General features: G+C 39.0%; 1 protein-coding gene across 2 annotated transcripts in view; it reads left to right on the top strand.

Annotated features, from left to right (window-relative positions):
* Positions 1 to 27,776, top strand: part of Chchd3 (coiled-coil-helix-coiled-coil-helix domain containing 3) — a 253,642-nt gene that overhangs the window by 13,713 nt on the left and 212,153 nt on the right. For both annotated transcript variants that reach the window (XM_060380219.1, XM_060380220.1), the window contains exon 3: positions 27,522 to 27,603. In XM_060380219.1, the coding sequence (XP_060236202.1) occupies positions 27,522 to 27,603 (82 nt within the window). The remainder of the gene's footprint in view (positions 1 to 27,521; positions 27,604 to 27,776) is intronic.

The raw sequence follows: 27,776 nt of genomic DNA on the forward strand, positions 1-27,776 counted from the left end.
TTAAGGCTGAAACTCTTTTTTTTTTTTTTAGAAACCTTGAACCAGATCAATGACTGGTTGCAATAAGTATTTGTATGTACAGCTGTATGGGCAAAATAATATACTGTGTGACACAGATTGCAGATTGCAGCGCCACTTTAATAAATGAATGTGCTCTAAAGAACTTAACTGTGTCCTTGCTGCCTGGGATTCTTTGCTACATATCACAACTGTGTTGACTTGCTTTTATACCAGCTAATTCTTTTTTTAGCTTGCCAGAGGGGATGCCATTGTTTGTAGTTACACAAGTTTTTATTAACATGTTGCATCTTCTGATTTTAAAAATCAATGTTGACTATATTTGGCTTTTTCCCCTTCATATTAATCTTTTAGTTTTGCTGACCAGTGGTGAGGTCAGGCCGTGCATATTTGACCCTATCCACCCCTAAAAAACTGTCTCCAGATCAATATGAGGAAATCAGACAAGAAATGATATTAGGAGGGTGTTTATTGGTTTCCTAAGCTACTGGCAACCTGATAAAAATGATAAATCCAGGACAAAAAAAAAAAAAAAAGCAGATGAGCTCATTCTTATTATCTTCATCGTGCAAATTTCTCTGAAAATTCTTGTCATTGTGAAAAATAGGGGAGATTTGCCGATTTGTGTTAAGTGTATTGCTGAGCTCACTAAGTATTTGGCAGCCTTCACAAATTGCAGGAAACCAATTTGAGCAGGAAATAGCACAGCCCAAACTAAGCAGCCAATTTAGGGAAATAGATTCATCTATATGTTGTATGTATTTTTCTCCCAGAATATGGCCCTTCTAGTTATTTTTAAACAGCTCTTTAAGGCTCATTTAGACACAGCACTGTAGGGAAAGTTCAAAGTCAACAAGTTCTGCTTATTCCTTTGGTGTTTTCGCATATTGGTGAAGGTGTAGTTTCTTAGGTCTCCATCATGCATGTGTGAGACTGTAGATGCTGGATGCTAGTATCTTATTCTGTATTTTTTGCAATACTGTAATAGATAATTTGCCTGGGATTTCCAAAGTATTAAATCTAATCTGTAATGAATACATCTTGCTCCTAAGCAGTCCATTTTTAATGAGTGTTGAAGGAAATTCATGGTTAGTTCCTTCTGTGAGCAGGTATTGGCATGGTGGTGATCTTGCACTTCAAAGAACTGTTTGGCCAAATCATATTTAACATGATGATGGTGGGCGGTATTTTTGAGCAAGTGAGCCAATATGCAGGTGAGATAAAGTACATACACAAGTCTGGAAGGCAGCATAGGAATGAAGGGAGCAGAAGCAGGTCAGAAGCTTGGCCTGCCGTGAAGGATGTGGACTTGAGGCAGACCTTGAGGAGAAAGGGACCTGAGGGTTCTTAATGTGGCAGATACCCTGTGGAGAGAGTACACAGAGCAGATTAATTCTGAGGAGGTTTCCTGGGGCCTAACCAGGACATGTAGGTTTGAGAAGTTAAGGAATTTCATTATATCCTCTGAGATGCTGGCAGCTACAGAAATTCCATCTAATTTTAGGATACAAGTTTAGAAAATTGCTTTAGTTGCTTCTTCCTTCATGTATATCCAGATGTTAATAATTTTTTATTATTAAATGGCTTTTATGGTTAAAAATAAAGTGCTGATTTTTTCATTGGTATTTTTATATTTAACAAAGAAACCTGAGTGGTAAGAATATGTATATTCTACCATTGTACAAAATAAGACCATTTTGCTTTTGAGTAAAAAAAAAAATAAGCATTTATTTATCCTTATTTTTTACTGTAAGGAACAAGAAAGAGAGTGAAAATGTTGCCCTCAGCTGTGTGCAGCCATGTGGTATAGCCAGGGGCACCATCAGAGTCTAGATCAGGTGGAATGAATGAGGTCAGTGCTTTGAATGAAAGTGCCCTAAGCTCGAGGATTGAATGCTTAGTCCCTACTTTTGGAACTGTCTTGATTAGGAGGTGTGTCACTGGGGATGGACATTGAGGTTTCAAAAGACCACTCTATGCCAAGTCTCACTTGTTTTCACTGCCTGCAACTTGTGACTCAGATGTGAACCTTCTGCTCGCCTGCCTTGCCATGCTCCTGGCAATGGTCATGTTCCAACCCTCTGAAACTGTAAGCACCCTCCACCCCCATTAAATGCTTTCTTTTATTAGTTGCTCAGTAGTGGTGTCTCTTCACAGCAGTAAACAGTAATTAAGACAAATGGTCTTGGCAGCATAAGGAAAGGATGAGTTGAAAACCAGATGGGGAAGGGAAGCCATTTTGTGGTCTTTGTAGATGTAGTAAAGGCTGTGGATCTGGGGAACCTAGTGACTTGATGATAAGGCTACATGGCTGGGGAGTGGTGACTCTTATTTCAGTCCTTCTCATCTGGACCACATTCCATGTTGTCATCTGGTTCATTACTGTCACCTTTGCATTTTCTTTTAAGAAACCTACCCAAAATTTAAAATCAGTTTGTCTGAACATTACAAGCAGGACTTAAGCCTTTTTATGCAACAGCCAATCCCTGGCTAGGAAGTTTTTATTTTAGGGCAGTCTGGGGATAGTGCAAGAAAGGCCTCACACTTGAAGCTACAGTGCCAGAGGGAAGGAGTTAGAGAGCAAAAGTTTAGCACTTTCTGGAATGTCTCTGAGTCTGCAATAGTCCCCTGCCATTAGGAAATTCTGCCTAATGATTTCCTGTTAGTGGATTACTGTTGGCTCTGCTGCGTAGTAAGTTTTCAGTGTTCCCTACCCAGTGACGACACCACCTCTGTGTAAGTGACTGTACATAAGTGCTTAAAGGTGGCGTGAAGACCAGTGGGTTAGGAAGTGCCTGCTTGTGGGTGGCTTACTGAGAAGCAGCAGCAGCATGGGAAGTGCATGCCTGTCAGGGTTAAACCTGGAGTAATGTAGAGAGAAAGAGAGACAGAGGAAGAGAGACAGAGACACACACACAGCAGGAGAGCGAGAGAGTGAGAGAGAGAGAACTGCAGTTCCTGTGATCTGGAGTTAAGTTGGTGCTACTTGCCATGGGTAGTAGGACTGTAGGAAAAAGGAAGCTATATTAAGAGACCATCTTTTTGCTGCAGTAGATTTTAGATACTAACTTTAAAGTGATTTTAAGAATGCACTGTGTTTTCTCAGAACTGTTTGTGGGTAAAACAATCAAATCAATCATAGGTAGTAGAGGCAAAACTGTAAACTAAGATTAGTAATACTGTGTCAAGATTTATAAAATGTAAGGCATTGTCTATATAAATTACTCTTTGGAGTATGGAGAAGAAAGACAGATCAATATATAGAAATATGATTTTTTGACAAATTTTATATGCTAGTTGCAATGTAAATGCCTAATTAACAGTCTTACTGCATTTCTTGGAACTTGACAGATTTTATAGGGCATCACTGGGATAGCCCAGATCTCTTAAAATAATTGCCCGAGGGAGCTTCAAATGTACATTTTTCTATTCAATGTGCAGATATTCAAAATCAATCTATTGACTTTCTAGCTGTCAGCCAAATAATAGCTTATTCTTGTTGATGATGATGTTTTTTCCTTTAAAACACATTTTAAAAAGTAAGGCCTGATACAGCATTTTATTTCTTCCCCTTCCCCTTTCATATATCCCTCATTTGTTCTGTTATTTTTGAGTGCTCTATATTAGCCATGTCCTCACTACTTGGGAGCAATAACTGTTTTTAAAATTCCTTTTAAACCTGTTCTACCCTTAGGGCTACTTGACACGTTGACAGCTGTCATAGAACTGGAGGTGTTTGCAAGGCCTTGGGAACCTGTGTGAATCATTTCAGAAAGGGTCATCAAACTTTTCCAAGGAGTGCCTACGGCATGCTTGAGACAATTTCCTGGCTCCCCTGAGTGAGTGGATAATTGAAATATGTGTTCTAATTAGCCAGCAGCAAATGATTGGAGCCTGAAGTTCCTCGGTGGCAGAATAACATCAGTAACACTTTGGTTACTATAAAGGTGGAAGGTGAAGGAGCATTTGGCTGAGGGTGTGGTAGTGAATGCATGGTCTCTAATGCCAGGCTGCACCCAGCCTTGTGAAGCAGCTCCTTTCTTTCTCACTATAGGAGCAGTGCTGCTCTTGCTTTAGGCTTACTTTGCTGTGGTGCCATCATTGCTATCTTGGGGACACCCTGCCTATCTCCTCTATATTTGGTTAGAAGCTACACAGCTTTCTTTTAGGTTGTCTGCCTTTTAATTTCAGGTTGTATGGTTTCTTCTGTCATGGGGTCACTGCCCTAGTCTGGCCAGTCATTTTCCCCTGCTTGGCGAAAACTATCTTTTGTTTGTGGTCCCTGCTTTCAGCCTTGTATTTCCTAGTCTGTTCTCACCACAGCCCTGGTAATAATTTCATTGTGAGAAAACCAATTATGCCTTTCCTTGGTTGAAGATGGGGGGCTCCTCCTTTCTCTTAGGAGGAAGTCTAAATCTCCTGTCATCACCATGGTCCTGCAACACTCTTTTGCCCCGGTTAGTTTTCTCTGTCGTCTCCCAGACCCTCCTCTGTCATGCCTAACTTACTTGAGTGTAGCCAGAATTGAAGTTCTGAGTGTCTCTGAACTTGTTCTTTTGAGGACATAGACATGTCTCAGCATTAGTCCCCAACTGTTTAATCCAAACTTTCTACCCAAGTTTGTCTGGAAGACTCCTGTACACTGCTTTAGATTCCTTCCCGGAAACCACCCTGTGGGTAACCTGGGTCCTATGTGGCCCCACAGTGCCCTGTTGTAATTATCTTGTGTAGTACCTCACATGCAGTCCCCTAATTGTTCTTTAATTAAGCTCTGTTTTCTCCTCTGTTCTCTCAGGACCTCCTTGAAGGCACTTACTTCTGGGTTCCCCTGGCTTCAGTGTTGACAGTCTGTTTGCAGAGCTGAGTGGCAGTTGTGTTTGCTGTAGGTAAACAGTGACCTGTTGATCCCACATGTGGCCTAACAGGATAGAAGAAAGTCTCTGAGAATCTGTGCAGTTCCTCAGAAGCCACTGATTCATCTTCCCAGTGTGGCCTGCCCAAACTGATACTTTTTAAAACACCTCCTTTTGCTTTACAAATTTTACTTATCCTTGTCAGATACTGTAGTACAGTTGCACACAGGCTTGTCTTTTTTACGCCTACTTAGTTAAAAGCCTTTGAGAGCAGCATCTTCTGGTTCCTCCGCAACAGGGACTGCAATGCCAGGTGTGCAGTAGCAGCTTGTAGAATGAATGGGCTTTTTTCCAAGCCAAAAAGTGAAGGCCGATGCGTAAGTACATGTGTTAGCTACGGTCCAGGAGGAAAAGGGGCCTTTCCTTTGGATTGGTTCTGGTCGGGGGGAAGATTTGGAGGATCTTTCCATGCTTTCGATGATACACATTTTTCCACTTTTAGGTCTCAGCTGTGCAGATCCAAGGACTCCCTGTTAAAAGAGGTGCTTGGATTACCATCTGGAGAGAGTATGGGTTTGAGGCAGTGCCAAGAATGGAGCCTGCTGTGGAGATTTGGGGCTCACTCCTAGTTATTGATTTGGTTTGGAAAGGAAGTAATCATTAGCACAAACTTGCCAGAGTGTGGAAGGGGCTGGAGCAGGGTGTTGTGTTTTGGGTCCTTGAGCTGTCAGCTCCAACTCTGCTCTACTTTTCTGCTGGGATTTTGGTTTAAGTGAGTGTCTTAGAAGGTTTCTATAGCTGTGACGAGACATCATGACAATGGCAGCTCTTACAAAGGAAAATATTTAATTGTGGCTGGCTTACAGTTCAGAGGTTCAGTCCATTATTGTCGTGGGGGGAAGCATGACAGTGTGCAAATAGACATGCTGCTGGAGAAGGAGCTGAGAGTTCTGCACCTGGATTATAGGCGGCAGAAGGAGACTGTGTGCCACACTGGATGTAGCTTGCGCATAGCAGACTTCAAAGCCTGCCCCACCTACTCCAGTGAGGCCACACCTCCTAATAGTGCCGCTCACTATGGGCCAAGCATTCAAACACATGACTATGGGGCCATTCCTGTTCAAATCACCACAGTTAGTCTAGGCTTACAGTCTCGTAAGTCAGAAGACCGTCTTGGCTGTCTTCTCTTAAAGCTATGTCCTAACTTTCTGTTGGAACTTTGGGACCATTGAGAATCAAGTTTCCTCATACCATACCTTCTTGTGGGGCTTTACCTCAATTTCTGATGAAGTGTTCATAATTAATTTCTTTCTGGAAGGATAGATTATCTGCCCCACTCTCCTGAAACCCCCAGTCTAGTTTTCTGAGGCGTTGGGCTTCTGGTGTCCTGGGGCATAGCTGGAAGAAAGGCCTACTGCTTTTTGCCTGCTCAGGCCAGTGTGCAGAAGCAAGGGAGACTGACTTCCCTGTATATTCAAACAAATAAATAAATAACCCCAAACTCTTAAGGGTTTGGTTTCACTAATATGGGCTTTTACACTTGCTTCCTGTCTTGTCTCCTAGACACACGCTGTACTTTTTCAGATTGGTTTTGCTCAGCATTTTATTTTAGTAGGTGCATTTAATTTATCAGCTGTAATTAGTCTTACTGTTGACATAATGGCTATGTAATGACTTTAAAAAATAAGATAAAATATTGATTGCTGTAGGCTGTTGTTTTTCAGGATAGACCTGAGGAGTGATACAGAAATCAATTACTGTGTTCAAGATCATTTTGATTTAAATCAAAAGTATTAAAGCAGAGTTTGATTTCAGCCACTCCCTAAAACATTTTTATTGTTTGTCATATCACCAGCTGGGTTATAGATGCTGAGTCTTGTCCGATGATTTTCACAAATTTACTTTTTGTTCATTTAATTTTTTTGAGATAGGTAATCATGTAGCCCTTGCTTGTATCAAGTTTGTTATGTAGCAGTAGCTGGTCCTGAACTCTTAATCCCCCTGCCTCAATCTCCCAAATATTGGGATTATAGCCATGTGTATCCAGGTCCAACTTTAAAGAAATTATTTAACAAAATAGTGTTGCTTTAGTGGACTGTCTGTCCTCAGCAGCCCACAGCATATTCCCTGTGGAACTTGGCTGGGCTTTGTGTCCACATTTGGGACCATTGTGATGGTGGCACCATCCATGGGAGCAAAGCAAGGCTGGCCCAGCAGCTTTTGTGTGATTGTGCGGGAGAACGTGGACACACAGAGTACAGTTTGTTTTATGATGGAGCATGTTGACTTCTCTGGAAATCTAATGAGATTGAAGCCAGAAGCTACATTTTTGTTATCTTTTTAAAGACTTCGCTAAAAACGTTGCTTTAATATTCTGTCTCAGAGACTTTTTAGAAGATTATTGTAAGAGTATGGGAAGTCCTCTTTTTATGGTTATTTTTTGACCTTTGACATACTTTTTTAGTTTTTTAATAAAAAAGAAAAACAGTATATAATTAAAGATACTTTAATGAAGTCTGATAAGCATATACATAATAAATTACTTTCTCTAATTATTTTTCCTGTCCTATTAAGCATGATATTTCTACTGACATAGCTTTTATTTAATAACTATATTCATCTTTTTTCAAAAATGACAAAAATTAAAACTGCTTTGTTTAATTATTCATTAAGGTTTATAGGACTTTGAATTGAAATTTTTTGAGGTCATGTTATATTTTGATTGAAATGTATCCTGTTCATTTTATTCAGGTGACATTGAACTGTCAGAGACCTCCTGGGCACTCAGACCTACACCATATTTTCTAATGTACTTCTGGACTAACTAGTCCCAGGGTGCGAAGGACCGTAGATGGGATCGTCACCTTGGTTGTTAGTTGTCATGAAATTTGATTGTTTCTCAGAAATAGGAACATTGAGGAAAGGAGCCCAAACCTTCAAATGGGAAACAAAGGCAGTAAGTAGTTAAATCCCCTCTAGATAGAAATGTGTGGTGTGTGTTTAGAGCCTTTGCCACTTAATAGTCTTAATAGTTGTGTGATCTTGGGCAGGTTGTCTCATTTTCCTCCAGGGTAAAATGGAGAGACTAATGCCATTTTCACCTGGTTGTCATAGATACTAAATGGGATAACGTGCAGTTGTTGAAATATAGCAAGAGATCAATAGAAGGCTCTTTTCCCCTTCGTTAGTACAGAAGCTAGGGCTGCAACTTCGCTGCCACTCTCTACCAGCTCCAGGCTGAACCTTGTCAAAGTGAATGGCTTTCTTCTGCCTGCTCTGTTACCTTTTGCTGGCTTTTCTTACCTTGTTTCAGCAAACATTTATTTCTAGCTGGCTGTATTGGATACTGTCATAAATGCTGGGTTTTAGAGATGAATAGAGCAGAGCACTGCAGTGTGAGTCAAACAAACAAAAAATACTGGGAGCACAGAGGATGAGTCAAGGAGAAGGCAGAATATAAACTTCCTGAAAGAGACAGTGATGTTGACTTTGAATATCCAAAGATGAAAAGGAGTTCGCAGTCAGATATGTTGGTTTTGGCAGTAGAGGATGGAGGTGAGCAAGAGGGACTGTTCGTGGGTGAAGAAATTGGAGAAACAGTTGGAATCGTAAAGAGGTTGGTGATTTCTCAGAATTATAACTAGTTGTTGTTATTATTATTTGAAATGCAGATACTTAGTGGGAGAGATGGGTACAAGTAGTGCTTTCAGTGTGCAGTAAAGCTAAGGGGTGTGCATTCATTCCCTGCTGGAGGAAACATTGCAGGCCTCACATCTTTAGACCCAGCAGAGACAGACAGACAGACAGAGACACATAGAGCGAGACAGAGAGAGACAGACAGTGAAAGACAGATTGAGGTGAGAAGAACGTGAACACACTTTGAAGCTTCCTTTATTGGAAAGTGTTTTGATTTTTTTTTTTTCTAAATTCATAGTGTCTGTCTTAGTTAGGAATTCTATGGCTGTGATAAAATACAAAAGCAACTTGGGGAGGAAAGTGTTTATTTCATTTTACAGCATGTTGTTCCATCATTCAGAGCAGGAACTCAGGGCAGGAATCTGGAGGCAGGAGCTGATGCAGAGACCATTGAGGAGTGCCGCTTACTGGCTTGCAATTTTTGGCTTGTGCATCCTCCTTTCTTATACCCTTGATGACACCTATCTAGGAGTAACACACCAATAACAGAATGTGCCCTCCCACATCAGTCATTAATCAATAATCCCACAGGCCAGTCTGGTAGGGAATGTTTTTTTTAGTTGAAGTTTCTTCTTAACAAATGACTTTTGCTTGTTTTATAGTTAATAATAAAACTAGTCAATACAGGTATTTTGCATGATCTTCTTTGGGAAGTCAGTCCTTTCTACTGATATATGGCTGTGGTAGTATTTTTGCTGGACTTGAAGCTCCTGGAGGCAGAGTACATACCTGACCTCTTGGTTTGCTATGACTACTTGTACACCTGATTCTCTTGTAGATAGATGGTGTTCAAAAACCATGTCAGCGGGAAGAATGCATAAAGTCCTCATTAACTGCTCCAGCTTCTTCAGAATAGACATCAATTGTTTTTATCAGTTGTTACTATTGTGTTATGATAATAATAATTCAATGATGAGGTTGAACCTAAGGTCTTATGTATGCCAGGTAAGAGATCCAAGTCTGTATTTATTATTAGCCTAGACCTTATAGCATGAGCTTTGGAGTATCACCAAACCTCTGAAATCTTGAATGTCTGTTGAGTCCTTGCAGTGACTTATTCTTGGACATAGATAGGCTGTAGTAAGCAATATTTTTAGTACTAGCAGAGTGGCATGTTGGGTATATTTGGTCAGTGTGGTTTCGTTTTTCAAGTGTTGATGTTTGTCCTCAGAGACAAACATTGTGTATTTTTTTTTTTTTAGGTTGTTGATTGAAACTTCTCATTAATAGACACTTTACTTTTCAAGTATTTCATACTGTAGCATTTATGAAACCATGATTAATAAAATATGTTTCCTCAGGTAAACTGTTTAATGTGGTTTTTCTTTTTTTTTCTACATTGTTAGGACTGGTAGTTTTTGTTTTGATGGACCAGCAGGAGCACCTATGCTGGTTTGCTCTCTCATGCAAAATTTAGCCTTCTTGAAAATGAACAAAGATCATAGCTAAAAGATATTCATCTTGCAGTCTATCTACAAGAAATTACGAATGAGTTCATCATCAAAGAACTTAAATAAAGCAGTTATTTCCTGGTACTCCGTCATAAGAGTGATCCTTCAGGACATTTGCCATTGTTCTGTGTACATTTTTCTTTCTCATACAACTGCCTACTCTCTTGAAAAGTAGGAGGCTTTAGAGTCTTGGGGCGGCAGATATCTATTTGACCCTGATTTACCAGTTGTGGAGTGGGTGTTTCTCTCTTTGGATCTGACTGTCATGGCTTTCTCCAGAGACTATAATAGTCAGTCTATTATGCTTGGATTCTCCCCGCTTACCCTGCAAGTAGGTGAGTCTGCCCAGTGTTTAGCCTGGGCTTGAGTCATTAACTCTTTCCAAACACGTGTGAGAGGACTTACTGGATAAATGGAAGCATAGTAAGTATTTGGTGGAACAGTTTCTCAGTTTTCTTAGGCCTCTTGCCCTGTCTGTGGGTGACCCATACTCACGAGGCTTTCTCAGAGATCCCTGTTAGGGCATTGTTCATTAGCACTCTGCTTGCGGGAAGGAACATGAGTGTCTGAGCCTGAATGCTGAGCTCTGCTCCTCATAATGTGTCCTATGTCTGAAAGAAATAGGACACTGCTCTTTCTAGGCTAATCATCGTTGAATAAAGGGATGCAGTATGCATTTCCCCAAAGAACAAAAGCTGCAACAGTGTTAGAATAATTTTTTAGGGTTATAGTGAGTTTGTAGGGTAACTTGACAACCCAAACAACTATTTCCTTTTTTAATACCGAATGAAACAAATGACATACTGAGGTGCAGCACTTTCTTATAGCTTTCAGTCAAGGTTAGCTCAAGTTTTCTCTGAGCCTTGGACCAAAGCTTGATAAAAGTCCTACTTTGGATGTCAGCATTTGGGTACAAACATGTGTACATGCACACAAATGTAAGTGTATATATTTGTTATCAAAGAAATGACCTGCTGATCACAGAGTACTTAACATTGCTATCTAAGGGTCTACTCACTGAGGTACAAAAGGGGCTTTTCCCCTGTTTGTGTGTGAACCGTGAAGTGAGGAGTTGTTCTGATTTAATTTTATTAATTTATGCATTTTGGTTGTCTTTTGTTGTTTATGTTTCCACCTTTTGTAAGTAGTATGCTTACTTCAAGAGTATGAACTACTACCTTTCACCTTATTCATGTAGGAAGGAGCACTTTATACATATTCAGGGACTATTTTTATACTGTGTCAGGGCACTTTTCAAGGAGAGGCCAGAGCCTGTGTGTTGAGTGTTTAGCATAGGCTAGGCCATGCATTACTTTGAGGAGCTTGGACATTGTGTTTGTCTTGAGTCACTGCGGATTTCGTTTCTGTAAAGTAGAACAGTACCAACCCTGAGTACTGTAATGCCTGGAGCACTGAAGCTGTTTGCCTTCTGATGGGAATGCTTCTTCCCTGCCTTTGAGCAGTGAGCCATTTTCCCTTGAGTAAGTTTGTTTCTCCAGACCAAGTGGTGGGGTCAGTTCTTTGCTTCCTTGCATCTTGAACTGTCTAGGTAAGAACTGTTTTTTTATTGAATCCTGATAACACAGCTGCCCTTTTAAATGACTGATTGAGCTTTCAACTATGTATGTTTATTATCAGTCATCTATAGCTAAATAGATACTTTTTAATATATGTCTATAAACCTTTATTAAATGAGGACATTTTAAAGTTTGCCCTCAGTCTGAAATATATTTTTACCTCTGAATATTCATTTTTATGTTTTATTTATTTACACATTCTACATACACGTGTGATATGTATACCTGATTTTGTAAATGAAAAATTTAAATAGTTAATAAAATGATCAAACTACACACACTCATTTTTAAAGATATTATTTGAAAAACTTTTTTTCCCCTTCCCCATTTGGATATTATGCTTAGAATTACTTGGTTAGTAGAAAAATGCTGTTGGCACCTTCTAGGCTTAAAAAAGTAACTCAGGTGCCAGGCGAGGTGATGCATTCCTTTAATCCCAAGCACTAAAGGTTGGCAGATCTCTGAGTTCCAGGACAGTCAAGGCTACACAGACAAACCCTGCCTTGGGGGAAAAAAAATCACTTCAAAATAAAGACACATTTATTTTTCTTCTTGATTCACATGTTAGACCATGGCATCTCATGTGTGTATATGTTTATGCCACCTAATGGATCAGCCACATGTTTTACACTTGGTGAAAACTAGATCAAGGGTGAGACTGAAAACTGGTAAGCATGTCATGTCCCATTAGAAAAAGAATAGTTAAGGCATACCTATGGTGTTTGATTCTGAGGGTAAACATTAAAATTCACTTTGATTTAAAATTGCTAATCCTACACTTTTCAATTATTTGTGTTTCTTAAGACTCTAGTCAGTTCTCTGCCTCTCTCTCCCCTAAAGGTAAAATGGTGATATTGGGGTTTGATACTTTCTTCATTAGAAAGCCGTTGCGTTCTGTCTTCCAGCTCCTCTCAGGCAGTTTGTTTTAATGAGGGTATCTGGCTGTCATGGGAGTTTCCCTTCTCCATCCCTGATGACTAGTAGATAGGGCAGAGACAGACCCTGAAATAGAATGCCAGAGAAGGCTGCCATGGCCTGCCTGGCGCACAACATGTGAACTGAAAAGGTTTGTTTTACTGGTGCTCCTTCTGCCTACCCCCTCCCCCATGACCAACAACACTGTCAGTTGTCAGGTTCAACAGCGTTAAGTGTATTGTCCTTACCTAAAATCTTCCTCTCCTCATTCCTCATTCTTTTGTTAGCTAGATAGGCAGGGAACACTTGAAAGGATTTCTTTTCCTAGTTTATCATAGGTACAATTTTTTTCCCCAATATTTTCAATACAGAGGGCTAACTGTATTTTAAAACACTGAAATTATTGGCTTACTTGTTATGGCATCAAAAGTAGACAAAATTCTCGAGACCTAATTCTGAGAATTCTTAGATTTTGCACTTAAGGAAATTAACCATTAAATTAAGTTTAATTTTAGGACTTGATATCAGGTAGTGTTGGATACTGCAAATATTTTTGGGGTTAGGGTAACTCTTACTCCCAGCCAGTTTTACTCCAGTCAATATGCAAAATGCAAAGCCGAGCATCCTAACCACCACAACCAGGCTCCATTTACCATTAGGCATTAAAACAGGAAATGTGCCCCAAGTGCTGAAAATTTTTAGCAAATGAATTCCTACCAGCATAGTGAGCAGCATCCTGATGATAATTTTCAGAGCCAACACCCCTTTTGTAATGCTCATTAGCCTGCTTTGCAACATCAGTGTCCCATATGCTTTCAGACTTAACCAGTAATCCATTCTGAGCATAAATTAAACTATATGACTACAAATAAAAAATGTTAAACTATATAAATGCTATCACCACGGCAGGTAACAGCATGTGCAATCAATAGAGGGGCTGAAACCCACTGTCTGATTTCCACTAGGATCACAAAACTCAACAGACACTGAAAAAAAAAATACTTAAATAACTGCTCTACTAGCTGATTTGCTAATAGAAATTAAAATGCCCTCCATTAGTGATTTTAACAGCATGTGTTCTCTAAAACAGTGTCATTTAGGTCCCCTGTTGGGAATACCAGCCTAAATAGACCAATATTCTTGCAAACATTCCCTATAGAATAAATACTCATTTTTCAGATTTTATGAGTTCCCTGATAAGAGTGCAGGAAAAAAAAGATAATAGATGGAGGAAATAATCATCAAAAATGAAGTCAACATAAAAGAAGTACTAGAAGAAAAAGAGAGTACTGTATTTTCTGTTGTTATGACAATGAAATATACATAGCTGGATAAATATACATGGTTTGGTACTTCACAAGAAAGAACTGTATTTAGCACACAGGCCTGGAGGTTCACAGTACCAATACCTGAGTTGAGTCTATCAACTCAGCTCAGGTAAGGATCTCATGGTGGGAACACTCACAAGATAGACAGATCCTAGCACATCAGGAAGCCAGAGCTTGGGAAGGGTCAGGCCTGCTCCTCTGTAACAGTGGATGGTGTGTGTGCACCTTGCCTGTTGGTGTGTTCGCAGTTATTTGTAATGATGAACGTTACCGGACAGTGATGCTAAGCTGCCGATCTCTTGCTGAGGTAAGGATGGATTGAGTTGCTGTCTGGAGGCAGCTAGTAGTGGGAGGTACCTGGAGAGGGTGCTTTCATGGCTCTAAGCCTTTTGAAGTCTGTGCCATGCAGCAGCAGATACACACAGTGGTGTTTGTGGGTATGTATAGAGGAGACTGGAACAGGACTTTAGCTATGGTTTGACTTAGCCTCAGAAGGTTTTAGCATGGGACCTTGGTCTCTGTAGTGTGGTGCTTGCTGTTGAGGGCTGATGGGATCTTTAATAAATGGAGTTGGAGGTCTTTAGACCATTGGAAAACTGCTGTTGGAAGAGGTTAAGTAGGCATCTCAGAGTCTCTGGCTGAAATTATGAGGTATGACCTCTTCCCAGCTATTAGCCTGCTAGTGTGACACCATCTGTCTACTTCTTAGGGCCCATGCAGGGGCCCTTTTGGGCCACCCAGTTACGGATTTTTCAGCTTCCAAAACTGAACTAACCAAACTTCTTTTCTTTGCAAAGTTAGCCTGCCTGAGGTGTTTCATTATAGCAATGAAAAATGGACTAATATAGATAGTTTGAGAGAATCTTAAGATAACATGATTAAGAGAAGCATTTTTTAAGATTATAAAATACAACTATTGCTCACTTAAAAATATATGTATTTCAACTAAACTTGCTGTTAAGTGAATGTCTTAAGTAGATTATAGCTCTCCATTTACATCTTTTATAAAATTGGACATGCTATATTGGAAAAAAAGGGCCCCTGGATACAATTTGCATTTCTTAAGAATGTGGTAAATCCGTCATTGCATACATGCTTTGAATAATTATTTTCTTACAGAACTTTACTTTAAACTCTGAAAACACTACCACTCCTGTACCCTCTAATGTATTCATATTTTACCCAACTAAAGCAGACTGCTTTAGACCTAAGCTGATGTTAGTTTTTCAGTTGATAGTTGAAATCCCTTGCGGACTGTTAGCATATCAATGAAAGCACTGAATTAGTGCAGGCATTTGTTTTGGGCTTTGGTGATCCTCAGAGTTTAGCAGCAATATCTGGACCACCAGCAGTGAGTTTTTGATGGGCACAGCCTGCAGAGGATGGTCCCAAATCACACACACTCCAGTTTTCTGTGTGTGACTGGGGTGGATGGAGAAAGGAAAGAGCAAAGTGTGTCTCAGTCCATGTATTTCATATTCTGCTGAATGAAACTGCAATGAAGGAAAACTTGTGAATAAAGAAGATATTCATTGGCCTCTTGATGCTGTATGAGAAGAGAGAAAAAGAAAAAAGAATCAGAGTACTGATTAGGCTCTCAAGTTGGCAGCAAGATTTCTGTTGGCCGAAATCTTCTCATTTAGAGTTAGCTTGTCCCCAAACTGTGGAGAGTTAGTGAATTGATAGTCTGCATGATCATATAACAGAAAATACATGACTGCGTGTAGCCTGAAGAATCACAAAACTAGGAAAGGCAACTGAGTCAGAGTGATGTGTAATGTGTAAACTCCTGAATAAACTTTGAGGGTTATTTGTATAGGCTTTTGGATAATGTGATGATTAGTATTAATTGTCAGCTCTTGACAGGATCTGTAATCACCCTAGCAATTGACCTTTGGGCATGCCTGTGAGGGATTATCTTGATTAGGTTAATTGATGTGGGGAGACCCACCTTACTGCGGGTGAGACCCTTCCTGCGCAGGGATCCTGGGCTGTATAACGGAGAAAGTGTGCTGAGCCCCCTAGCATTCTGATTGCTGACTGAGTGTGACAGGGTAACTCCCTCGAGGTTCTGTAGCTGCTGTGACTTCTCCACTATGATATATTGAAACCTCAAACTGTGAGCCAGAATAAACCTTTCTCTCTTCAGTTGGTTTTGTCAGGGTATTTTATTACAGGAACAGGAAAAGAAACAAAGATGAATAATGTATATTTATGGGGTTTAAACGCTAAGGTGATCAGGTGTTGGTATCAATCAGAGGTGATACGTTTCTCAGCAACCCTGTTGCATGGCTGTTACATTTGTTTCTCAGACGAGGAAACAGTCACAGGTAGACTAGCATGGCCTACAGCAGGGCTCTGATCCTAGAGCTCTGTTGCAGTGACATGAGCAAAGCTTTGTGGTTTCGGAGTGACATTAGCCGAGAAGGGCAGTCTGGTTGCTGACCTTCATTCTAGAAATAATGAAGTGGCTTTCACATGTGTTGAATAACAGGGTGCCTTACTGATTTTCTGGTTTTCTCTTACACATGTGGGTCGAGCTAATACTAAAGGAGAGGTGTTGCTGAGGCCGGAGTAGGCTTCTGCTCCTGGGTCTTTTCCAGCTGAAGTGGAACTGGATGGCTGAATAATTAGCTGTTTTTTTCCTAGTCCCGTATTTTTGAGACTATTTGCAGTCGTCTAGGTCTGACAAAGGGAGGAGCAGAACTTTGCATTTGCCCTGTGATAGTAGGATATGTGAGGGAGAATACAGTCTGGAGACCCAGAGTGACAATGGAAAAAACCAAATTAGATACTTTCTTTCCCACCAACCTTATATATATTTCATTCCTTGCTGGAGCTTAGTTGCCATGTGCTTATTGCTCTGCATGCCTTGGGCGTCCCTCACTACATGATCCAGAGGAGAGTCCAGCTGTGGCAGGCCTGTGGCCAGGTTGTGTTGGAGCTGTGTGAACTCCATCTGTTCCATCCGTTCAGTGGAGTTTGGTCAGCAGGCTGTCGCCAGGTGCAGGAGAAACTGAAGGAGCACAGTCAATATTGACCAGCTTGCGCTCAAGCAGAATCAATGCACAGAAGACAGAAGCTTCTCACAATGTGACATTCATAATTTTCTTTGAGGTTTCAGGTGTGAGGCCAAGAGGCTGTAGTATATAGTGTATGTGTTGGAAATGTTGACCACACTGAGATATATACTCGTTTCAGTACAGAGTGGAGTAAGGTATAAATACTTTGGTTACAGAGACTTCGTTTGTCATGAGTAAGCTTCTGTTTGGATTTTCGTTTTTTTCTGATTTAACATCCTGGCATTTCCAGTTTATATCCAAAGTAGTATAAACAGTATTCAGAGGAGCCTCTGCTACTGTAAGCAATGAATATTTTAGTTTGATTTTCCTTTAAATTCAAGTAAATCAGATGAAGATTAAAACCAAGATAAAGCTATTATCTCTTATTGTGTCTTGTCATTTGTCATTGCTGTCCTATCTCAAAAACTTTGTGCAAAGTGATGATTTGTTTTTGAGATATAACTCCCACAAATAGGTATTTAAAATCTTTTCATTTTAGTCAGTTGATTGCAGTGTGTGCATGGACTAAGCGACACGAAATTTGGTAAGCTAAATAATAGCTTTCACTAGCGACACTCGAGGCCGTGAGACCCCCAGTGAGGAGTTGTCAGATTCCATTTTCAGAAAGCAAAGCTAAATTTTGATGTGGTGTTCCTTTCCAAGTGTAAATCTAGTCAGCAAGAAAAGTGCACTAAATGTGTTAGTTTGCTAGTGGCCACAAAGAATGTAAGATGAATATAATGTAGTTTAAATTTCTAATAAGGTTTTATTTATATATTCTTTTTAAGCATATGTCTATGTGGAATAAGAGTATGTCTCTATGCTTGTTTCACAGTCAAAATGGACTTTTTTTTTCTTTCTCCTGAGATAAGGTCTCAGAATATATCCCTAGCTTTCAGTATAGATCAGGGTGGCCTGGAAGTTACAGAGATCTGCTTGCCTCTGCCTCCGGAATACTCTGATTAAAGGTGTGGGCCATCACACCTGGTCAAAATGGGCAACTTCTAGAAGCTTTAGGACCTTCTGTGTAAGGACCCCAATGTAAAGGCTTTTCTATTATCACTCTTAACAATACAAAAAAAAAAAAAAATCCCTATAGCTTTTCATGGTTATATTGTGGGTTATTTGTTGTGACATCCTGAAGATATTGTCTGCTTTCTTTCATTCCTTTATCTGACTAGCTTAACCTCATCCGATTGCTTAAATCAGTGGCTGAGAATTTTCATCAGTTCTCCTTGGTAACATGCCTCATTTATCATACAATGATGATTGGTGTTATCAATCGAAAAAAATCTAACTAGAAGACAAAAATAAAAATGCTACTTGAAAAACTAGAGTGAAAAGAGACCGTCTCTTTGCACTTCAAGAGCCCCTCTATTTTCTGCCTATATTTAATATAGCCATTGAATATCCCTTTTGAATGCTTGACTCTCATCATTTTCAATTATAGAAGAACTCTTCAGCAAATAGCCATTTATGTGTGCTTGTAGATAGCAGCTGAGAGAAGACCATGTTGTATGCTTTCAACTTATACTCCCCAGAAACTGAAAGAAAAACCAGACCAGACCAGACCAGACCAAACTAAGCCAAATGAAGCTAAATCAAACTGAACCAAGCTAAGTCAAGCCAAACCAAGCTAAACCATTTGGTAGTTTTGTTTTCTTGGATTCTGTGACAGTCAGTTTTAGACACTTTAAGTCTATACCAGCTCTCTGTAAGGGTACAAATACGGTTTGAATTTCTCTCAGTCAAACAGATAGAATTTGTGCATTTGATGCTCCTAATCTAATCAATAAAGATATCTTAAAGTTCATCTTCACTTTGGATTTTTTTTTCACTTTGAATTTTTTAATGTTTTAAATTTTATAAACTTTATTATAAAACTTACAGATAAATAAAACTATTACATACCTAATTTTTTTTTCTTTCTTAATAAGATCTTACTGATAGATTTTTCAGGCTGAGTCCAGTTTTGGAACAAGTTTAGGCCTCTGGCATATGCCTCATAAGGTGTTTTTATAATTTTGCCTATTTGTTTTAAACGTATTTGTTTATATATATTTATTTTTATGTGTATGTGAGTGCATGCGCACTGTGTTTGTGTTGGAGCTCACAGATGGAGGCCAAAAATGGGTGTCGTATCCCTTGGAAGTGGAGTTTCAGGTGTTTGTGAGTGCTAGGAACTGAACCTGACTCCTGCAAGAGCAGTAAATGCTCTTAACTGCTGAGCCATTTCTTTACCGCCATTTGCCAATTTATTAATGCATTGTTTAAATATAGTTTGAATAATCATTAAAGTACAAATGTGTTTTTGGTTCAAGTATACAGGGAGAAAGGAGGATAGTTCGTGTTTTTTCTCAACACATGGATGATAATCCCTAGCACATGCATGTTCTTTGTGCGTTTGTGAGTGGTAGGCACATAACAAATATATGAAGGCACAGCAGTATGTTCAGCCTGCTGTCTTTCTACTCACTTAATTGTGAGTGTTGTTTTCCAAAGAACTGATACTTCTTGAGGTATATTTCTTAATATTAGCATAGTATTTTTTTATGTTACTCTGCTGCTTTAGCTGACCGCGTCCCTGTTTATTGATGCTCAGTTTGCTCAGTGATTTTCATTGTTGGGTGTGTAAAGTATGTATAGCTTTATTTTGCTGTGTGGATCTTTGTCTTTGCCATCAGCCTTCTTGTTCCCTAGGGGGAGATCTAATAGACACTTAGGTTGGCCATGAAAATGAAATTTTAGAAGATGGGTTATCAGCATCAGTTTTACTTTACCTTTTCATCTCCTTGTCGTTCATCATTATCTCTGATTTTAGCATTGTTCAAAGCCAATGAAAGAGATTGGAGTTAATTCTTGTTACTGTCAAATCAAATTCATTTACAATAAATAAATGAGCATTGACTATTAGAAGCTAAAATACTAATGTAATTGGGCCTGGTTTCTAAATCCCTACCCAAAACACATCACAAATTCTTTTTAACAAAAATCTTTAAAATATTGCCATTCATAGCATGTTGCCATTCTGAAAAATACATTGCTTAAAACAGCATCCTGAAAAAAAAAAAAAAGTATTGGCTTGCTGAAATATCATACAATGCTAGTCAGGATTTTTGAAGTCAAATGCTAGTAGTTCTTCAGTCAAAGAGTTTCATTGTAAGTGTGATATTTATTATTGACCTTCAGATCTACTCTGCATTTCCTCTTCAAGAGAAATCTTATTAGTAACTTATAGACAAATTAATTCACAAAGGATATCACCAGGAGAAACCAGTGTTCTCTTCCATTGGAATTAATCTGGTGTACTTATAGTTTTCTACTTATTTAAGCTGCTATCAAAACTGACATAAATCTGTGTTCTATTTCATACACCCTCAGCACCCCCAACACTGCGTGACTGAAGAGTATTTTACATGAAGTAGTTTACACTTTATAGTTTCACAGCCATGTTTCAGCTGCGCTTGTGTGTTAAATCTGAGTATTTATGTTTTGTAGGTAATGCCTTATTAGATTAACTTCTTCCTGTTAAGCTATGAAACTCACATGAAATATGTTAAAACATGTAGTCAGATCCTATTATCTAGATTAATGTATTTACACTTTGTTACAAAATTTGATAAAATTTATGTACTTACAACAGGATGGGGGATAGGACATGGGATGAGAGCTGAGGAAGACTGTAAGAAACCCCTCTGTAGTGGAACTCTCAAATGACTTAGCAAATTATTTTATGAAATCATCCTGTATGCTGGAAGTTATTATTTATGGAAAATCAGTTGATATTGTAATTATTAGTGTAGTTCCCATAGGGACTCGACCTGATAACACTTTTTTTTGTGTGTGTGTGTGTGGTTTTCAAGACAGTGTTTCTCTATGTAGCCCTGGCTGTCCTGGAGATAACTTTGTTATCAGGCTAGGGTCAGATAGAAGGGGAGGAGGACCTCCCCTATCAATGGACTAAGGAAGGGCATAGGGGGAGAATAGGGAGAGTGGGTGGGACTGGGAGGAGATGGCAGGGGTACAGCAGGGATACGAAGTGAATAAATTGTAATAAATAATAATAAAAAATAATTCTAAATGATTTCTAATTTCCCATATGTTTGAATGATACTTATTTTTGCCATCTTTATACCATTTATTATAGGTAATTTCATATCATATACTATTAGGAAGACTAGTTACTTTAGGTGTTTAGAGAAACAATTTCTTATTAAGTCTTTTTACTTCCTTAATTTCAAAAGAGAATCTTTGAATTATTGAGTTATTTTAGGGTGAGTAGTTATAATTTTCTTTCTCATTTTTCTTGAATATCAAATAGTATGGCCCCATGGAAGGGCTTCACGTGAATTCTTATACTATTATCTATAAAGCATTTAGTTTTAGCTGGCTAACATTTATTTGATGTGGCTACTTTTGATGGAAAGTATTTCAGGTAGAATTAAGTCTGTGATTGTTCTAGATGGTAGGGAACTGAGCATGACTGAGACGTTGGTATTGTAATCATTTCAGCAGTCTGGCTCATCTCTTTAGCTTCTTGCATCCTTGTGTTATCTTCACAGCTATGAGGGCCTGTCTTCCATAATGCTTATGAATACATCACAGTGGTGTTTTCTGAATGCTGAGTGGAGATTTCTTACTTTAGATGAAGAAAACAAAACAAAACAAAACAACAGAGCCATAGTTATAATCTGATTTTGAAAAGCTGATATAATGATCAGAATCTGAAATAAAAAAGGAAGATATTACACTATGGTTTCATGAAACATACACTAATATGCTGCCTTGACATTTAATGTACTTGAACTATCATAAATAAGAATTAAGTGTGGGTCTAAAATATACATTTCTTTAAGTAGAACTCCAAACTTTCCATGATCAGTGTTGTGCAATTTTTGCTGTCTTTAATGGTTCAGCACCTGAAGCCAGGACTCTTGTCTTTTTCTTTATATGAGGTATTGTAGTTTAAGTCGTGAATGAAGATGAGATTAAGATGGCTTTCTCCATGCTATAAAATGTTAGAAGAGTTTTTGCTTTCCTTGTACTTTTATTACCAGCAGAGCTTAAAGAGTTAAGTAGTAACTTAGTGGAATTCGGGGATTTTAACAAGTGTATAATAGATAATGGGGATTAAATGCACACATTATTGGCAAATACACTAGCTTGTAATAGTAGGATGAGGATTGATTTATGATGCTAAGTACTGGATGGAGTTTGATGTTCTATTTACTAAAGCAATTTATTTAAGTAAGGGCATTGTCTTGGTTAAATTTTATTTTAGCATGTGATGATGTCCATTCTCTTTCACTGCTATCAAATAGTCTTTAAGAAGAAGTGCTATGAAGCCTGCACCAGGGTATTGATTATGAAAATGGACTGTAGTGTGTAAATGCTAATGGGGCTATGTTACTGTACATCCTGATGTTTGCTCTCCGTAACTACATACGTTACTCCTAATTTTATTTTGAGAAATAATTAGTATTCAACAGTATGGTATAGTCAAATAATATATTATTAATTATGTCTTCCTTTCAAAGATGCACAGATTTCCAGTTTGCAAAAGTTATTTTTTATTTATATTTCTCACCCTTTCTTATTTCCTTTCTGAACTTGTTGCCCAGAAGACTATAATTGCCGCTTCTATTACTATCATCCTACTGGCTCCTAATGCACACGTGACCCGATTCCACATGCTTCTTGGAATGAGAGGTAATTTGTAAGCCACACTGCCAGGTCTTCCTTGGGTGCCCAATGTAGGCATTAATTCACTAAGCCTGGACTTGGCTTCACAGTCTTTATCCACACAGCACCCCAGGTGGCTGCTGCCAGTCGATGGGAATCGGCATGGGATGCAGCCTGTTTATCATTTTAACATGCACTCTCCTGGTTCACATCCTTTCCATCCCAGTCTTTGTCTCTAACGATGCTTTTCTTTCGCTCCCCCTACTTTGACTTTTTAAATCTGCTCCTTCGTCTTTTACCTTCTCTCCCTGTATTTTTCCCCCAATCCTGGGAGAATTCTCTGAGCTCAGATCTGTAATAATCATTCTCATACCTGCTTTCTCACCCAAGTCCCACATAAGATCTGAGTTTCGGGTCCAGATATCTAATTGCCTACAGTTCCATGTAGTGCTTGTTCCATTACTTTTGGTTGAATGTGTCTGAAACTGAGCTCATTATCTTTCTTTCTCCAAGGATTTCTCCTCTTTGCTTAATTGACCATCGTGGGTATTCATTCCTTGGCTGTCTGTGCCTCCGCCATCTTTCTCTTTCATCTTACCATCTCAGTAGATGTTTTTCATGGAGAAAGGTCTTGTATCATAAACCCCACCCCCACTGCTAGTCTCTACTGCCAGTGGCTCCTGAGCTCCTTACCTTCAGGAGTACGGGAGCTCTTGTTAGTGCAAATAGTTGGGTGCCAGTTCCTGAGGTGTTGCTTCTGTGGGTTTTAGTCATCCACTGGTGGGGGTGCTGCTGTGTGGGACCTGACATTGAGAACCACTCAATGTCTTACACTTCCTCTTTCTAGTTGGTCTGCAAGCCTTTGCCTGATTAAATGCCTGCTAGCACCTTATTTCCTTATCTTAGTTCCAGCTTTTACAACCTGAGACACTGCTTCTTAGCATTTCCTTTCACAGATTTCCTGCCTGCTTTCCAAAGTATGCTCCCACAGGTCAGCACACTTTACCTTGCTGCTTTTACTTCTTCAAGACAAGTTTTATTTGTTTTTCTTTTGGTATTAATTTAGGACCTGCTCAGGTCCCACCTCCTCCGTGACAGTGTTCCTTGGGATGTTTCCACGAAAGCGCCGGAACACAGTGTACAATCCTGTTAATTATCTCCTTAATGCTAGGGGCTGTTTTATGTCTTTATCTCTTAAACCTGAGCATGGGATTAAGTTGAAATAGATTTACTGTGTAGTGAATTTATTTTCCTAGTTTAGATATACCTAAGGGCTCTTGATTTTGGGGGAGGCGAGTGAAACCAACAACTGTTAAACTCGCACAGTCCCTTAGAGAACATAAAACAGGATGCAACAGAAAGGTTGAAACAGGAAGGTTTTCGCCAGTACAGTAAAATTTACTGAATACCCATTCTTCTCTGAATAGCAGGCTATTGGATTTGGACGGTTCTGGATTTTATGTAAGGGAGAGTCCAGGAGCAGAAAGCTGGTATGGATAGTTGGAGTGCTGGGATTTGTTGGGAGGCATTTTGAGAGGGAGCCATAGTCTTCTCTGCACAACGCCATTGTACCTTGCTTTTCGTCGAGATGGGTGTTCGACTCCATAAATCAGTCTGTAGATGTGTGCCTACAAATGTTTTTTTTTTTTCCTGTTCTCTTTTCTTTTTCTTTTTCCTTATCTTAAATCCTATATATATATACACATATTTTGCTGATTTGGCACCAGAGAGATAATTTCTGTGAATGAATGACTTGTCATTTTAAACAGAACAGCTAGTAGCATATTATTGCCTGTGATAGACCACTTTGTTTATGTTCATTTCAGCAGGCTTTTTAGAACATGTGGAGGCTCAAACTAGAATTCAGTTCATCAGTCTTCTGCTTAATATGGCTACAGAGAAAGGCAAGATAGTGGACGTTTGATAGTTTGGGTCTTTATTTAACAGGTGCCACAGCTGTGGCCTGAAGCAGTGTAAAGCTATGCACAAAATCAAAGCTAGGAAAAGCTAGGACCAGACTTTCAGTTCCAGCCTGGTCTTGTTCTGAAGAGGTAAATTGGAGATTATTTGAATTAAATGAAACAGGGTTTGTGTGGTTTTTGCACTTCATGTGGGATTGGAGAGTTAATGCTGCTTAATTTATATTTGTATTCCCAGTGAACAAAATATATCCATTTTTGAAACAAACAAAAATTAAGCTATGCATCAAAAAGCAATATCCAGGGGTAATTATTATTTTTTAATTTAAATTATAGATCTTATTTTTCTAGTGGCCTTGTGAGTTCTTGCAACTATTATTCGGGATATTAAGACATGAAATACTGGATGTATCTGCTTCTCAATAGTGGTTTTACAAATTATTTGCTTACAAATGTGAGAACTGTAGGCTATGTATTACGAACTTGTCTATTGCTATTCAGTTTTTGGAGCCCAGTATTGATGTGTTTTTTCACAAAGAATGGAATGTGGAGATGGTTTGTGAGTATTTATCATGAAACAAACAATGCAATGGCTGTTATTTACATATTATACCATTCAGATAAGAAGTTTACCAAGGTATATAAATCCTGATACAGAAATAACACTACAAAATAGACTATTAATCAGGCACCTAAATGTTTAGGTTGCCAACCAAGCTCATTGTAACACTGTGCCTTCTGATACATTGTTTACAATTGTGAATGTGCAGTTGGGAACCTTGATTCTGTCTTCATTAACTTTAATAGTTAGTGGGAACAGTTACCCTGCAGGATTTGAAGCAGTCTTAAGATACATTCCCTGTAACAGGACATTGCGATGTTAATTGTTGGCAAAACATACTATTTTAGATGTGTAGTTTTGTGTGTTTAAATAAGTTTGTCTGCCAGGAAGAGTGTGTCACAGATGAGAAACTGTTACAGATTTCTTTACCCCTGAGATCTGGCCTAGCCATCAAAACCTGCACCTGTTAGCAGACGCTGCAAAGGACAAGACTTATGCTGCAGCACATGCCAGGCCTTTTAGCTGTTCTATTCTGTGTTGTAGGTAATTGATTGTATGGATGCTTCCATTAGTGCTTTTAAAAAGAAGTTCTCTTCAGATTAATGAATTTATTGCCATTTTACAATTAACTAGTGTTTCTGTGGAGTAGGAAATGTGATTTTAGCATATCTTTTGCTGCAGGGAATAGCTCCAGCGTTTAAATCCAGGAAGGCAGCATCCTCCAAATCTGCTTATGTTAAATGGTAACACGTTTTCTTCACATAGTACAGCTTCGTAGTTTCTCTCAGTGTTTAACATGGAAAATAATAGGTTTTCTATGACTTGACATAATGTATCTGCAAATTAAAACCCTAAAGGGAGATTAAGTAAAGGGGTAATCCCTGAGGAACCGGTGTTTTCTAAGAGGCAAGTCTTAGTTTTTATTAAGCCATTTATTAGAGATTAAGAAATACTGTCCTCCACTCAAAAAAAAAAAAAAAAAAAAAAACATCAAGCCAGGTTATGGTGGCATACTCCTTTCATCCTAGCATTTAGGAGGCAGAGGTAGGCGGAACTCTTGAGTTGGAGCCTAGTCAGCAGAGTGAGTTCCAGACAATGAGGGCTACATAGCAGAAACCCTGTCTCAACTCTATCCTCTCCCCAAAGGGGAAGAAAATACTGTAATGTACAGGGATTAGACAAAGAAACTGTCAGGTGGGAAAGTTGTACGGGAAGGTGGTGTGTCCCTGGAGATCTGAGATGGTCCTGTTAATCTGGAATTGTGTTTTCAGTCTTCTGCTTTTCCAGATGATGAGTGTGTAAGACCAGTCTTCTGTGGTTCTGTCCAGAGGTCAGGTCGGGAATTTATTGTAAAAATGTCTCTATCACTGCTCTCTGGTTTAATCAGTTTCTTTGTAAAAAAGGTTTAGCCATAAGTCAGATGAAGCAAAAGAGCTGTCTGCTGCTGCTGCTTAGTGTCAGCTCAGTACTGAAGAGGGTTTTGTAGTATATTGAAAGTAAGCATATGCCCCCAGACAAGGTGCATCTCTCTTATGTCGGGGACAGCAAATAATATATACAAGCAGCAGACACAGATTTTCTGGTCTTTCATCTAAGAGGTGAAGCCATTAGAGAGAACACTAGGTTCTCTCTGTTTTCCTAGAGCCTCTGAATGGTTCTGGTGCTTTTTGCTTGTAATTTTAGTGAGTGGCTTTCTAATGAAGAAGAGATTTTTTTTTGCTTACTTCTTATGGAAAGCTCTTCAAGTAGTCTGTAAAACTTTTCCATTATTTACTGTTATAGCCATAAGAATCTTTACAAGACACATTGTATACAGTCTTTTAATTGAAAAGGCCAGATGTTGCCAATGAAGTCTCTAGGTATTTAGGAAGCTCCAGCTGTGTGCTCAGTATTGGTCTGTGTCTCTCCGCACTGTTGGCACTTGAATTTGAATGACATGTATCCCAGAAAATATGGTTTCTAAATTGCCATAAATCATACACACATTTGTCATAAATTATGGAAAATGAATATAAATACAAATATTCCATGTTCTGTAATAAATAGTTGTGTTAATTGTTGAATTATTGAATCAAGAAGCTTTTAGCACCACTTTCCTCCCTAAAGTCCTTGACAGACTGACCTCCCTTTACATTGTCAGACTTTAATGTTAGGACATCATTTTAAAGACCTTCCACTTAATGGCTTAGTCCCCACTGGTCAGTAAGCAGCTCCTTGAGTTTATTTTAAATTTTGGCAGGAAATTTCTAGGTCACCAGAGGACTCTTGATTGAATTACTCCTGAAGTGCGCTAGGTGGCCCTTTCCACAGTGCGTAGGGAATGCCAAGGAGACCCTGAGCACCCAGCACAGTTTTGTCCATTCACATCTGACCTAGCCATCTTTTCTTGTTTTGTTTTTTTTTTTTTGTTTTAGCAAGCCATTTTTTTTTTATCTCCTTCAATTTCTGTTGATTGTAGTTTCTGATGAAGAATTGAAAAGAAGAGTAGCTGAGGAGCTGGCGTTGGAGCAAGCCAAGAAGGAATCAGAAAGCCAGAGACGGTAAGTTCCATGGAACCTCAGGTTTGCCTGGACTTGTGACATGCAGCAATTTTTAAGGAAGGTTTATTTACTTTTTTATGTGTAAGAGTGCCTTGCTTGCTTGTGTATCTATGCACTGCCTGTGTTCCTGATTCTTGTAGAGGTCAGAATAGGGCATTGATCCTCTGGAACTG

The sequence above is a fragment of the Meriones unguiculatus genome, chromosome 3 (assembly GCF_030254825.1).
Source record: "Meriones unguiculatus strain TT.TT164.6M chromosome 3, Bangor_MerUng_6.1, whole genome shotgun sequence".
NCBI classification, from domain to species: Eukaryota; Metazoa; Chordata; class Mammalia; order Rodentia; family Muridae; genus Meriones; species Meriones unguiculatus.